The following is a 14,034-nucleotide window of genomic DNA, read 5'->3' as shown; positions in this document are numbered from 1 at the left end:
GCCTTTTATTACCTTTAAAAAGCCAAGAAACCCAGAACAAGACAAAAACTGAGACCGTGTGAACATCATGCAATGGATTCATTTTAAAGCAGGCTGGGAGGGGGAGACCAAAAGCCGTGTTAGAGTAGAAGTATTGCTTCACCCGTGTCTGAAGGCCAGAGCGGGTGGACTGTCACTGGTGGGGTTGGTGGTGACTGTTGTGAGTGATCAGACCGATGCTGAAGCAGGAAATGGAAACGCACTCATGAGCCATCATCCCAGGTAACCCCAGATCTGAGTCCGACCCAAATGCAATTTCTTATGTGGCAATGACAGTGAGAAATACGCCTAACTCTTGACACGGGTACTTTCTGACTAGGCAAAGTCTCTTTGGAAAGGAGCAGCACAATGAATACTGTTACGAAGGTTTTTTAGTTCAATTACGTCATTTAGTGTGACTAGTACTCCGGCAGTCAATTAGTGGAGTGGATGTTATCCAGCAGGAGTGAAGTTACCGCACTCTGCCCTTCAGTCTCACTCTGTCATCTTCAAAATTCATAGCACAAACTAGAGTAATATCAGCTTCTCCAAGGAATGTGTTTTGGAGAGTTTCAGCTACTATGGTAATAACTTTGCATCTTGTCCATCATGTGGATGTGACAAAACACATGCCCTTATTTTCCTGAGGTATAGCCAACATTTGAGTTCATTACATTTAATGGAGTAGGGTCACCCATAAAGTTATTCATAAGGTATTTTCTGAGTGGTTTTCACCTCTTTGAAAAAATAAATTATATCAGCATGTTCATGAGGTACAAATGGTGCTGGCATTTCAGCTGTTATTATGTTATTAACTTTTTTAACCTAATAATTTTCAATCAACAGTAAGAAGCAATTTTCACTCACTCCAGTGACCATAGTTGGAGATTCTGCAAAGCGTTCTTGTAGGGTTCACCTTGACAGACAGCTAATTCCCTCCCAAATCAAAACATTACCCCTGACACTCCCATCACGGTTACCGAGAATTTCCATTTCCCCTTCGATTAGGGTTTAATTTAGAAGGCAAAGACTTCCTAAGCTATGGGAGAGTAAAGATAGATGGTATGGGAGAAGGCGGCTGATGGAATGTAGTTGACTCCGGATCTGAAATATTTTATCCCTCCTCAATGTAGGTTAAATTATTCTTCACCTTTCCCACATCCATAATTGTCGCTGATCTTGGACCAACTCAAAACCCTACTACTGAGTTCAGTAGACTCAAAATTGCCACTAGAACTGGAAAAAGAAAAAAAAAAAAGAAGAGATTTGTTAGTGTCCATATACAATATCCCAAGACTATACACAGCTATGAGATACAGCAAATTTAAGAAAGGCAATTTTTTTCTCATCACTGAGTATTTATTATATATAACAAATACATGAAAAAGAAAAAACTATATTGTGTGATATAAATAGTTTATTTACATTACAGAAAAACATCAAGACAATGTATACTATTTCAAATATATCCATACATAATCAAATATAGCTGTAGTACATGTTCTCATTGGTGTAGATTACCACAAATGCAAGGCAACATGTGTAGATCTTGTCTTAATCTTTTGTCTATAATACTGTATTTTGTAGTCCAAGCTCTCTGCAGTTAGTTTTGCCATTGTGGAAACATGCGCTCTTTAAATTAACCTTGTCGATGCTCTTGTCGTGTTGTCTGAACTGTAGTGCCCTGTGTTTTGCTTCTGTCTGTGGATTCTGTTGCTCCTGGGACATTTCCTGGAAAAGAGAGTTGTGAGAATACATGGCTCTTAACAACGCGTCTGCTTGAGAGGCGGCACGGGCAGCAGGGCACGTGAGGGCGAGAGAGGCATCCTCTGGCCCTCAGCACATTTCCTCTTCAATGAAATGAAGAGGGCTGGCTAATGGCAACGGTACCACAAAAAAACCCCCAAAACCCACAAAACATACTGTAAACAAAAATATGGCAAGGGCTATTTTAAGATTCCTGCTCCTTCCTGGTGAGCAGCAGCAACTCCGCTGCGTTGCGACAGCTCCTACTGCACCGCATCTCTCCGTTGTGGTTTGGCTCATCTTTAAATAACGGAATTATTTTCAGCGAGGCGCAGGTGGAAGGTTTAGGACAGTCTCATGCTCACCTGCTCGGCATCCCACGTCTGTGAAGTATTTACAAAGTGGATGCGGGGGCTGCTTTTCCGAGGAGCTAAGCATCCACAATCCCTATTAGTCTCCATGGAAATGCTCCATGCTCAGGTCATTAGCGAGCAGCTACTTTACTTACGGGTGCCTGCACTGCGCTACGCTCCTCACACAGCTGCTTGGCTTAGTGCAGAAAGCAATCGCACTGGAAAGACAAAATCTTATTTTCCTTTGGATGGCTGCAAAAGCAAATCTCTTCTGCCTCAGGACCTCACGGTGCTCCTCAGCAGGGGCACGTTTCCACCTTTTACCTGCAGCAGCGTTGGCTATGGGGACTGCTACGAAGTGTTTCCTGCTAACGGAAAGATCATAGTGTGTCTCTGGTTTCCTCCCATGGAAAGGCACCCTCAGACAGAAAGCATGGAGAAGTTTAGCCCCAGGTGGAGGCTGCAGGAAGTTCTAAGCAGCTGAAAGCCAAAGGCAGAAACTGTCGGGCAAGCAGAACCACAGCAGGGTCACCAACACCCTCTAAAAATGCTCGCACTTCTTACATTTGTGGTACCAGCAGGAAAATGGCGAGCTACAGAAAACCAACCAGCAATAAAACCAGTCCTTTAGCCAGGGTGACGTAGTTAACTTTTTGTACAGGAGGAGGAAGAAGCTATTCCTAATTTGACCACACATTTGTCCGCTTTCTTCAGTTGAAGCCCAGTATGAGTTTTTAGCCTGGGTGGCTACACAAGAAAGACTGAAACACCTGCTTGGAGGGGCATGACAGAAAGACCCACGATACTCCAGACCATACTGACACAGAAAAAAATAATCCCTTCATATTGGGCTAACTTGTTTTTCTGTTACAGGGGAGGCTTTCAGCGGCACCTTGTGAAACCCTATGGGTTATGCACCGGGGAGAGCCCACCCTCTCAGTGCAGTGAGAGCTCAAAGCACTTGCCCTCAGGTCTGTGTCAAATAACTAACAGCAAAATAGAGTGAAATAAATTTTTACTGACCCCTTAAAATCAAAAACGCCATGGTTTTTTTCCCTGTTGAATGGGGGTGATGCTATAGTTTTGTGACACCAACTGAAAGGCTAAACAAGAGCAAGAGCATAAGGACTTATGAAGCATTGTAAAACGCTGAAATACAATTATGTAAGTGTCTAACAAAATATGGGTCAGATTGTCCTGACTTGCCTCACTTTTAAGCCAAGGGGACCACCCCCTCACGAGAAACTGTATGGCTGTGCACTATATTTTGCCTCGTTCCTTTCTTGGAAGCAGTAAAGTAGGCTGCTATCATTACTCCAGGAAAAATAAGCCTGCATCTCCAGCGCTCTCGGAGGTCATGGCAGAGCTTTCATTATGAAACTAATGCAGACTTTAGCTGGGTTATGATTTCACGACAAACTCATTATTCACTGCGTGCTCCTAAAAAGGCGATCAAACTTTCTGAGTGAGTCAAGGAGCCGTTGTTAGCAAACACAGGGCTGATTCACTGAGCTGCATGTCATGTGCACACTGACAGCCTCCCAGCCCCGACTGTCCCCACGCGGCCTCTCCTGCCCATTCAGCCGGAGATTGCACAGCAGGACCTCGCAGCGCTCCACGGGAGACAGCACCAACACCTCGATGCGCTGAGAGGCAGCACTGCTAAATCCTGCTGCAGCGGCCGGCAGCCACCCAGGCAGATCAAGCTACCAGGGGCTCCTCCCGAGTCCCAGAGGACGACGATTTACACCTGAAGGCGCAGCCCTGCTTTGCCCCAGCGCTCAGCCATGCGAAGCACAGTTGGGGAACCAGGCGTGGGAAGCCACAGTGAGCACAACTGGATTGGTTTTGTAAGAAGTATGGAGGTCCCAGGCGGCTGGGGGATGACCAGGATGGTCAGCAATCCCAGGGGATGCAGCTGTGCACTCCCAGAGAATGGCAGATACCGACTGCTCCAGTTGGAAGTGAGGAGATGAGCATCTCACAGGCGCTTTCCCAAAACTGACACTGACAGTATCTATACGGTCACTTAGTCCAAGGTTGAGAGAAATCAATTCAAAGGTAGAGATTACTCCAATTAAGATGATGAAAAAGCATCTTTAATGAAAAATACCCATGTTTAATTGCATAATACACTACGCTACCAATCGATGGAAGCCTCGGAAGGCCCCAGGGCCGAGTACTGACACCACGACTGCTTAAACGCAATGCTATTGCATTTACAGGTAGGTTGTGTCTGAAGTGCATCTGGGTTTCCTAAGAGGGGTGTTTGCATTTAACCAGCTTTTTAGACTTAATCATTTGCTAAAATTGAGTGACAGCTTTTCCTTGGTCCTTAACTCTTTAATCAAAAGTTCTTTGTAGTGCTCTGTGTGGAGCATGCTTTCATTTATGAACACAGCAGTTTTATCAATGTAAACTAGGTACTGGAGCACAGGCTGCCTGCCCTCCCTCCATTGAAGCTTGCTCGCAAGCTTGAGTTACTCACAATGTGATTCATAGCAGGTAAAATACATTATGCATTCATTTTTAATCAAGTTATTTCTTCACATAAATAAGACTGCTGTGACTAAACATTAGGGAAGCACTAAAAATGCAAAGCTGTAAAGAAAACTGCTGAGAATCATTATGACACTAGGCCATACCTATATTATTTACCATCCTTCTTCACTTCTATCATTGCTTCTCTTTTGCCTTACCTCTGAGCTAAAAGTCCTCGGGTGTAGGGACTGTGCCTCACTGCTCCACCTCCTTCCCTCTTGGCCTCTGGTCCCCTACTCCTCCACCCCAGCCGGTTATTCCCACTGCTGGCTCTAGCGATCAGTAGCCAGGTGGCCAACCTCATCGAGGAATTGAGCCACTTAAAAACAAATAATCAGTTTTGTTGGTTGAGTTTGCAGCCGAATCCGTCCCCTGACTGGGTTCATTGTGTGGATACACAAATGCTAATGGTGGCACAAGAGCGTTGGCAGGACCAAGCGCCCAGGAACCAAGGGAAGGGGCAAGGGCAGACCGCCCCGGTCAGCAGCACAGCTCATTTATCCAATTGAAAGTGTCTATGCAGCAATGGTCCTAAACATGCCCGGGAACTGCTCAGAGCATTCCAGCAATGGAGGACATCCCATCGATTTGCACCACTGTACAGGTATGATTTTAAGAGCAACAACAGTAACGATAGCTAAAAGATTTCCAATGCTAGCCTTATGCGGCTCAAATGCAGGGTTTGGACACAGCGCACCAAACTCATCTGATAAATTAATAAGGTGAAGCTGCGCTGAAATGAGTGGCAAAGAATTTGGCCGCAGCAGCCTCTGAGTGAGTGAAGTTTCCCTTCTTTCTCCCAGGAAGCTGGCAGGGTGGTTTTAGTGCTTTCAAGAGTTCAGGGTGTGGAGTTCAAACCAGTACAGTCAGGTTCTCCAAAGCAGATGACTTCAAAAACTCAATTACTTATGCATATGCTGCCACAATGCTCTCTTGTCATGTGGATTTCTCTTAGGCCACTTAAGAGTACACTTTTGCAAATGTATCTCGGATCATTATGCTGGGATGGAGGATGCTCTGCAGTAATTACATGCATTACAGAAAAAAGTCAAAAGATCATAAATTAACTTGGTTACAAAGTGTGCGGGAAAAGGCACCATCTATGTATGAAAACGGTGCATGAAACAGTGTATGAAAACAGGGTAATTTGCATTACAGTACCAGATCACTCAAAGCACACTGTCTTCATGCTTCAATATAAAGTACTGTGCGTTACTGCGTCAAGGTGACAAAACTAGAGTCACTCCACAAAATGACACAGAGCATTTGTTCCATTATCAGTTACTGCACTATCTTCTTTTTCTTACTACACACTACATTTTTGGTTGTTTGAATTACTTCTGTGAATATCACCACCATGTAATCTATTGCCTCATTCAGCATTTACTGTTGAGTTGATGGACTCAGCTTGGCCACAAAAGCAGCTACGTTTCATCAGATGGTTTTGTTTTACGCCTTCAGGCCAGAGATGGACTTATGTTTTTTTTTTTTGGGGTGTCTTTTCTAGAAACAAATGCTACACTCCTCTTCCAGCCAGGTACTGCAACACAGGGACTGAGATACATTAGACATTTTATTTTCTACAGAGGTATGTTACCTGGCTTTTATTTTTTTGTCTTTTTAAAAGAAATTTATTTCTAAAAGAGTGATTTATCAGTGTTGCTAGCTGAGTGAATTTAACCTCGTGATTTCTGAGACAAGTCTGGAGATGGCTGAAGCTCAGAACTTAGCCCAAGCCCTCCCACAGACAGTAACACAGGTCAGTGGGGAAACAGAGCAGCAGGTGTAGGAGGGGAAGGATTGGGTTTACCCCTCTTGTTCTGAACTACCCCAGGGCTGCCGTTTCCATGCAAACAAACCCTTCCTCCTCATTAAAGAAAAAATAAATCATATATGGCTTGGTGTGCCACCATCTAGTGAAGACCTTAAAACATGTGCGGTACCTTTGAACATGTATAGAAGCCTAATGAAATCATTTAATCAATGGGATTGCAAACAGGCTTAAAAGTTTGTATGCTTTGCCTGATTAGGACTAAGGGAATGGGCCCTTGAGGAAACCAGATGGAGATATGATTAGTTTTATTAAGTGTTGATCCAGCTGCTGTATTTATATTCGCCTTATTTATATGAACAATATTTGTCCAAGCATCTGAATACAAAACAGGAAACTTCATTTGCTGTAGGCACCTACCTACGTTTGATTAAGATGGAAGTGAAAATTCAGTTATAATAATAAAGCAGCACTGGCTGGCTGGACCAGACGATATCTTCTGTTTGTTGGTGAATTAAATAGCATTTGTTATCAGTAGTGTCACTGCAGAAATCTGTATAATCAGTGCACAAAGCAGGAAAAACAAAAGTCTTTTCTTTTTCTATTGCAAAGTATCAGAGATACTGACCTTGTGATACAGAGGACTACAACACAGATGATAGCAATCTGGATGGTTCCAATCACAGCTGCTATTAGGACATACTGAAATCGTACTGGACCTGGAACCACATATAAAACGCTGTAGTCTTTTTTTTCACAGTGTTGTCCAGTATAGCCGGCATCACATCTGAAATGAGAAATATTTCTTCCAGTTATACCTGCTGCTTTTGAAGAATGCCAAAACAGATTATATCTGCAAAAAAATAACATCAGTGGCTTAAGCACATGCTTATGTGTGTTTTTTGCAGGATGGGCCCCGAGAGAGAGCACCGGTGCCTCCTCAGACCTCTCAGAGTGAAGGTTTCAGGTCCTCAGCGTCACCGAGCTCTGCGAGAGTGAACGACATTGCAACAGTGCCAGGAGGTGCCCAGGAGACAAGGACTCGTCTAGCATCAAGTGGAACTACTTGCATGTCGTGATGAGAATCCATTTAGTTCCTTGCACAACATATTTTATATTTCTCCTTTTCTTTGGGGAGGTGGGGGAGGGTGAAAAGCCATCAGGTTGTGCCTCCTTATGCAGATTACCCCTAAGGAAGTGATAAGCAATCATCCAAGCTCCATATGAAATGCGATTAGATATTCCTGCAAGTGGATACCTCATTTACATTTTGTCTGGTTGCTATAAAAAACCCTCTGTTGATGCTGCAACCAACCACCCCAATGCCGCCTGCTGCGCTGCTCACCAGTTCCCATCCTGCAGCCTGACATCTCCCCTCTGTGATTTTGTGGGACAGTGGTTTTCCCATGGTAGCTCTTGCCCTCTCTCCCCTAAAAAGCCCAAGCAGGAAGTTGTGAAAATCCAGGTCAATGGCAGCAGCAAGCATAAGAGACTGAGCCAGATTGCTTGGGCTCCTCGCAGAAGTGTTAGTGGGGCACTAACCCTTACGGGTTAAGCCTTGAGCTTCCACCCTTTTCCTCTCCTGCCTTCCCACAGCAGCCAGCAGCTTGAGGAAAGGACATTTTCCAGCTGAATGGAGAACCTAAAACACAGCAGCTGCAAAGAGCAAAACATGCCCTGGCTGTTTGGAGGAGCTGGGAGAAGCTGGCTTGAGAGTCTGCCCTGGGGAAAAAGCCTGGTCTGTATCTTTGCTCTCCCAGTCCAATGTCCCAGGAAAATGCTGCTTCATGCATAATAGTCCTTTCCTCTGCCACCAGGCTGCTGGCTGGACTTCAGAAGTAACATCCCCACCTCTGCAGGGAGGCATTCGCTGCAGAAACATGTGCTTTCACCATTACTCCTCCCTGCCCTAACCTCCTCCAAAGCCACCTCCCGCACGAAGGAGCCGCCTTCACCCCAGCTTGCTGCCCCACGAGCATCGCTCCTGCCACGGCGAGGACATACCCCTGGTGGCACTCCTCTCCTTCAGACTGAGGAGGCTACCCAGCGGCTGCCTGAGCACTTTGTGAAGTGCTTTTTAAATATATCTAAATATAACTGAAGGTTACTGAATGTTTTTACAATTAATTAACATTGTGCATAACTTTTGCACTAAAATGGGGACTTTGTTGAATAATTAAAGTCTAATGGGTTGTGTAGTATAAAGGGCCATGGTCACCATTATTTTCCATAGTATATTTAGATTAAGTGTTTTTGTAAGTCAGTATTTTCATGTGTGTAGCCTTTCATCCTTGGTAGGAGAAGGGTTACCTGCAAGACGGTTCCAGCATGTTAGTGGAGTGCTCACACTTGCCATGCATGCAGAAGCCATTGTAATGCTCTGGACAAGGGATGTAGATCCCTCTTGCACTTTCTTCCAGTTTATTTGCATTCTCTGTGAACACAGGTGCAGGGAACATTAACCTGACGAGGCAGGATAAGGTGAAATGATGGAAAGAACTCAATGTATAAAAGAAAGGAAAATCAGAAGAACAAGATGCGAAAGATGTTGTTTATGGGAAGCAAGAGCAAGGGTTTGCACATCTAATTCCTGTCAAGTTACAGCAAATGAGACACCAGAAAAAATAATTTGACTATTCAAAAACTGATTACAGAATAGCACATGAAAAATGTCTAATCATTTCTGTTATCCTTTATGGACTGTCTCCTTGCACCCAGGCAAGGCTAGGAGGAAGACTCGGGACATTTGCATGTAATATACCATCACAATACATTTGGTCATTCAATACAACATATCCAGAAAGATAATTTTATGGCTGAAGTAGAGGAGCAGGAGTCCAGAGCTGAAGTTTCTCATCAGTGCTGCACGCTCATGCCCCAGAGCCTGCTGGCCCCCTCCCCATCCCACAGCATGGGTACCTTTAAATTAGTTTGACTTTCTGTGCCTACTTCTGCAGCTGTTAAACAGTTACTGAGACTGCAAATCCTGGAAAATACTTCCCTTCATGTAGCCAGGAAAATGGAGGCTTCATTTAGTTTTGAAACAGGTATGTGCTCAACATTTACATCATGGGCTGAAACGCAGAGTGTTACTTGCAATAAACTCACATGAATTTCGTGGCTACAAAGGTGTTAATTAATCTGGGTGATTTTGGCAAATTCTTCCATTTAACCAATATTTAAGATATCTCAAATGGTAAAAATCCTTTTTCTGTGATAGTATCATCTAGCCACAATTAATTAAAAACAGAAGAAAAAAATCTCATGATAGATGTCTGAGGAAATGTAGTTTGCACACAAATAAGTCGAAGCATTTGTATCTTCCAAAGGAATTCCCCCAGTGTTACGAAACAATTGCAGTTTGTGTTCTGCCTCCAAGCCAGTTGTGCCGGCAGTAGGTATGCTTAGGTATTATCCCACCTTTGGGAAAAGTGTGTGTGGCAGATCCAAGATTCAGATTTTCATAATGAATTTCTTTCCTATCACTGCTGTCCAAGGAGAGTTTTGAGTCTCTAACAACTTGCACTCATAAAGCTGGTTATATTGTCCTTACGTTAAAGCAGGTGAGGACAAGCTCCCAGCAAACGAGAACGACAGGGCAACCTCTGCATCCCTGTAGACAGCATTAACTTCTCTTTCGTCGTTAGGACTTTCAGGAGCTCTGTGCTATGGACCATTATTGCATCTTTTTAAATGCACATACGTTGAACACAAAGCTGTCTGCCTCTCCTGGTTCCCTGCTTACGTTGGGATAGCTGTGCGAGGCTGCTGTGAAGGCTGTTAATGAGAACGCAGTGCAGAAGCAGGCATCACAGTGCAGTGACGATTCCTGGGCTTGGGGCTGACAGCTCTCTCTGGGATGGCACAGACAGGGCAGCATGACAGGAGGCATGCTATAGGCATGGCATAACCTCCTTCGAGAGCTTGCCCAGGAATTTCTGCTACTGGAAAGATGTGGGAGTTGAAGGTCCATTTGGTCTGGCCTAAACGTTTTTGGCTACCTATCACCCTCTAGGTGAGGCACTGGCTACCAGCATGTGAAGTATATACACAGAGAGAGTTATTATCCCACCAGGACTTCATGTGTGTTCCTTTTTTCCACCTAGAAATCTTCCTGGAACAGAAAAAACGTGTGTGATGCATGTCAGCTATCAATGGACTTGCCCAGTGCACACAGGTAGATCCCGATGTGCTCGGGACTTGTTGAACTCCATACACATGCAGTGATCATCTGTGCACCATGCCCGATGGCTTCTGGGTGTGCTGGACCTCTGCTACTGTCCACATTCAAATATATGTCTGTCCTGAAAACTGCAACAAGAAATATAGGATCCTCATTAATCCACATTTTTTCTGTTGTGGAAAATATTGCGCTGTTTCCTTCAAATCTTCCATTAGTGGGAGTTTGCTTCCTTTCTGAAGAACAGGAGACTGCTCTGTGTGTGTGTGTGCTTGCGTGTGTAGCTCCAGTCCTTCCTTCTCAGGTACGAAGACAGCTTTGTGATGTCCGTGTGCCACCACCACGCAGCCTGAGAACCTCTCCTCTCCCAGATGAGCCCCCAGTGTTGCTAAAAGGGTAGGATACCATTTGGTTTCTTTTTTTTTAAAGGCACGCTTCAAGATGGTGAGGGAAATTGTTACTGTCAGGACAGACTAATCTGCTAGGACTTGAAAGGCGGACCAGGACCTCTCCCAGACTTGCAGATGCTCTCACTGTGTGTAGGCTGTAGGGCTGGTAAAAAGAGGAATGATTTTTCCTCCTCCTGCAATCATGTGGGTAGAAACCATGTTTTCTTTAAAAAGGTCTCTAGCATACTTTAAAGTAAATCTAGGATCCTGCAGAACTTGTAATTACACCTCTGAGTGTAATGTTATGATGGAAAATGCTTTACTGAATCAAAAATAAGATGGCCCAAGCTTTGCTAGCACTTCACAGGATAAACACTTCGTATGGGAACACTTGTCATCTGGCTTGGAAGAAACCACAAAACTTAGACGCGAATTGTCTGTAGTCCCTCGTTTTGACTGATGACTCCTCTAAAAAAGTTAGGGATTGAACATAAAGGAAGAAAGAAGGAAAAAAACTTGTATTTATTTTGATCTGCCATTTTGGTCATTCAAAAGACAGACCACAATGAAAGCATCGTTTACTTCAGACAAAGAAGTTACCCTCCTCCTCTGGCACATTTTGATTTCACCCAAAGCAATTTTGGTGCCTCAAAACAGGTTCTTTTTCTCATTGCACAAAACGTCTTTTCAGATTCAAAATAGATACCCAAACACCAAGATATGCTTTAAAAGTTCCTTCGTGTTAAAACTGACTGCTCTCATTCCTGAAGGATCTGAGCACTTTCAGTAATCCGGCCATCGATGAGATACTAACTATCATGAATGCATCACAGGGTTTACATAACTATGAAAGAAGAACTAGAAAACATTTCTAAAAAGAGAGGATATGAATAAAAAACGTGTTTAATTTATGAATCAAAAAAGAACTGTACAAAGTTCAAAAAAGTAAAACCAAATGAAACAAATTAAGACTTCCCCCCTTATTATAATTTTGGATTATTTATAAATTCCGTACTGGAGGCAATCCTCCCTAATCAGATTATCAAAATCTGATCACCAAATCACCAACCTAGGGAGCCCCTCTACCACACCAACCTTACACCTACAGAGAGCAAAGCTTAAATACAAAGTTACCTACTTTTTTCCACGCACAGCAGATCGGTATTCATAGAGCAACAATACAGACCAAATTCAAAGTCAGTCAGGTTTCAGTAAAGTTAAGTTCAGTAGCTCCTCTTCAGACATTAGACTTGCTGCACTGTTATTGGCAACTACATGTGAAAGTTTTATTTGCACCAAAAAGACAGATTTATACCTTTCTGTGATGACTAGAATTTGAGACAGAAGCTGTAAAGCCTAAAGATAAAAATTGGACTGACTGGGTCAGCCTCTCCTATCTCTGGACAAATGTAATTCCTGCCACATTTCTCAAAATGCTTCCCCTTTTTATTTTAAAAAGAAATACACCCTCCAGATCAACTGTATTCAGGAGCCTTTTTCTTGAAGCCTTTTTCTGATAGAAAATGTCACTTTGATGAAGCCAACATCTTTTGCATTTCTGCAACATTTTTTGCATCTTTAGCCTAACATGACATTTCATATTGTTCACATCTTTTGTTAGTGCCAGAACATGACATGATAGCCTATCATATAAGATACACTAGTCAAAACAGATTATTTTTAAATGCATTGAGGCCAGATGCTACTTTATGTAGACTGAAACAGCTTATCGTCTTGCTTACTAGAAAAGTCTCCCAGTTGAACACTTGCTCTCCAACCTTTCTGTGGATGGCAGGGATATGCCGAGATGATGAGCTATTTCGCTGGGGTAAGACATTGGATCCTGAAAAGTTATCCAGTGTGACTAACCACCCACTCAGTGATCTTACTTTTGCTGGTGGATTATCTTCTGAAATGTTAAATAAATTATTTAAAGCTATCTTGTCTAAATTCCTTAATATCTATGGCTGTTGCTGTCGTCCTTTAAGAAGCAGTGGAAGAATTATTTCAAATCTATTTTGTATTTTTTTTATTTTAATTTCTGGTTTAGCTATGCCTTTACTTCAAAGTTTTTGGAAGCTGGATGTGCACCATTAGGGTTCTCAGGCAAATATCTTGGTGAAGGCTGAAATTCAAAAGCCGAAACAGTCTGCCCCGTTGCAGGACCCGACTCTGCAAGTGATCAGAACAATGCAGCTCGATTCTTCTCTGGGCAGTCCTCACTGGTCCCCAGCTCCCATCTGAGCTAGTGTGGAGCTTCTGTTACACAACTGAACATGTGGAGTAGCTCCGCTGACAAAAGAACAAATCCATTAGTGCCCTTGATGAGGATTATATGAAGTACCGCCTGGAGTGCCCAGAAAATTCTTTCCAGACGTAAGTTCCTGCAACCCACTTTGGAGAAATTAGATAAAAATCTAGGCAAAAATAGGATTCTTATGTCCAGAAATTGACTGCCAGGCACTTAACAATCAGTTCTGCAGGGCTGATAATTCTGTTGTTCTTTACGTTTGAATCAGTGAGACTTTCTAGGTGATTTCAGGCAAGCAAAGTAGAGGCCCACAGCCTGTAAATTCGCATGTTAGCATTTGCACTGTCATACAGCACGTAATGTTGGAGCTTATGGAAATAATAAGTGCCCACATGAGAAAATATTGGCTCACGTACAGTGTTAATACCTTGTGTACAGTACAGTCATCGCTGGACTGAGGGAGGTCCTGCAAATACATATGTATACATATATTTCATCAAATAAGGGATGGCATGGTGAATGATGTGCAGCAAAAGCTATTTTGACACCTATCTCACTGGAAACAGTGGTTAAGGAGAATTGACTTACATAATAATTTAATCTTTTAATACTGCTGAGGTCAGTTAAATTTGCAGCCGAAAGCTCTTGCTGATATTGAGGTAGTGACTCCTTACACATCACATTTTCAGAGGATTTATGAAGGGGGAAAGGGACTCTTGAGTCAACTGTATGTCCTTAACCTTCTCAACCTCTTTCAGAAGTGTGTCCCCCCCACTCCTTTTACC

The 14,034-nt window shown here is 43.2% G+C and overlaps 1 protein-coding gene across 1 annotated transcript in view; it reads right to left on the bottom strand.

The window, feature by feature from the left end:
• Positions 1-1,157: 1,157 nt before the first annotated feature.
• Positions 1,158-14,034, bottom strand: part of TMEFF2 (transmembrane protein with EGF like and two follistatin like domains 2) — a 132,552-nt gene continuing 119,675 nt past the window's right edge. The window contains exons 8-11 of the mRNA XM_059820420.1: positions 8,740-8,863; positions 7,058-7,216; positions 1,663-1,749; positions 1,158-1,254 (exon numbers count right to left, since the gene is read on the bottom strand). Coding sequence (XP_059676403.1) covers positions 1,158-1,254; positions 1,663-1,749; positions 7,058-7,216; positions 8,740-8,863 — 467 coding nt within the window. The remainder of the gene's footprint in view (positions 1,255-1,662; positions 1,750-7,057; positions 7,217-8,739; positions 8,864-14,034) is intronic.

This window comes from Gavia stellata, chromosome 8 (genome assembly GCF_030936135.1).
Source record: "Gavia stellata isolate bGavSte3 chromosome 8, bGavSte3.hap2, whole genome shotgun sequence".
NCBI classification, from domain to species: Eukaryota; Metazoa; Chordata; class Aves; order Gaviiformes; family Gaviidae; genus Gavia; species Gavia stellata.
This window is presented reverse-complemented; position numbering and strand designations above follow the sequence as displayed.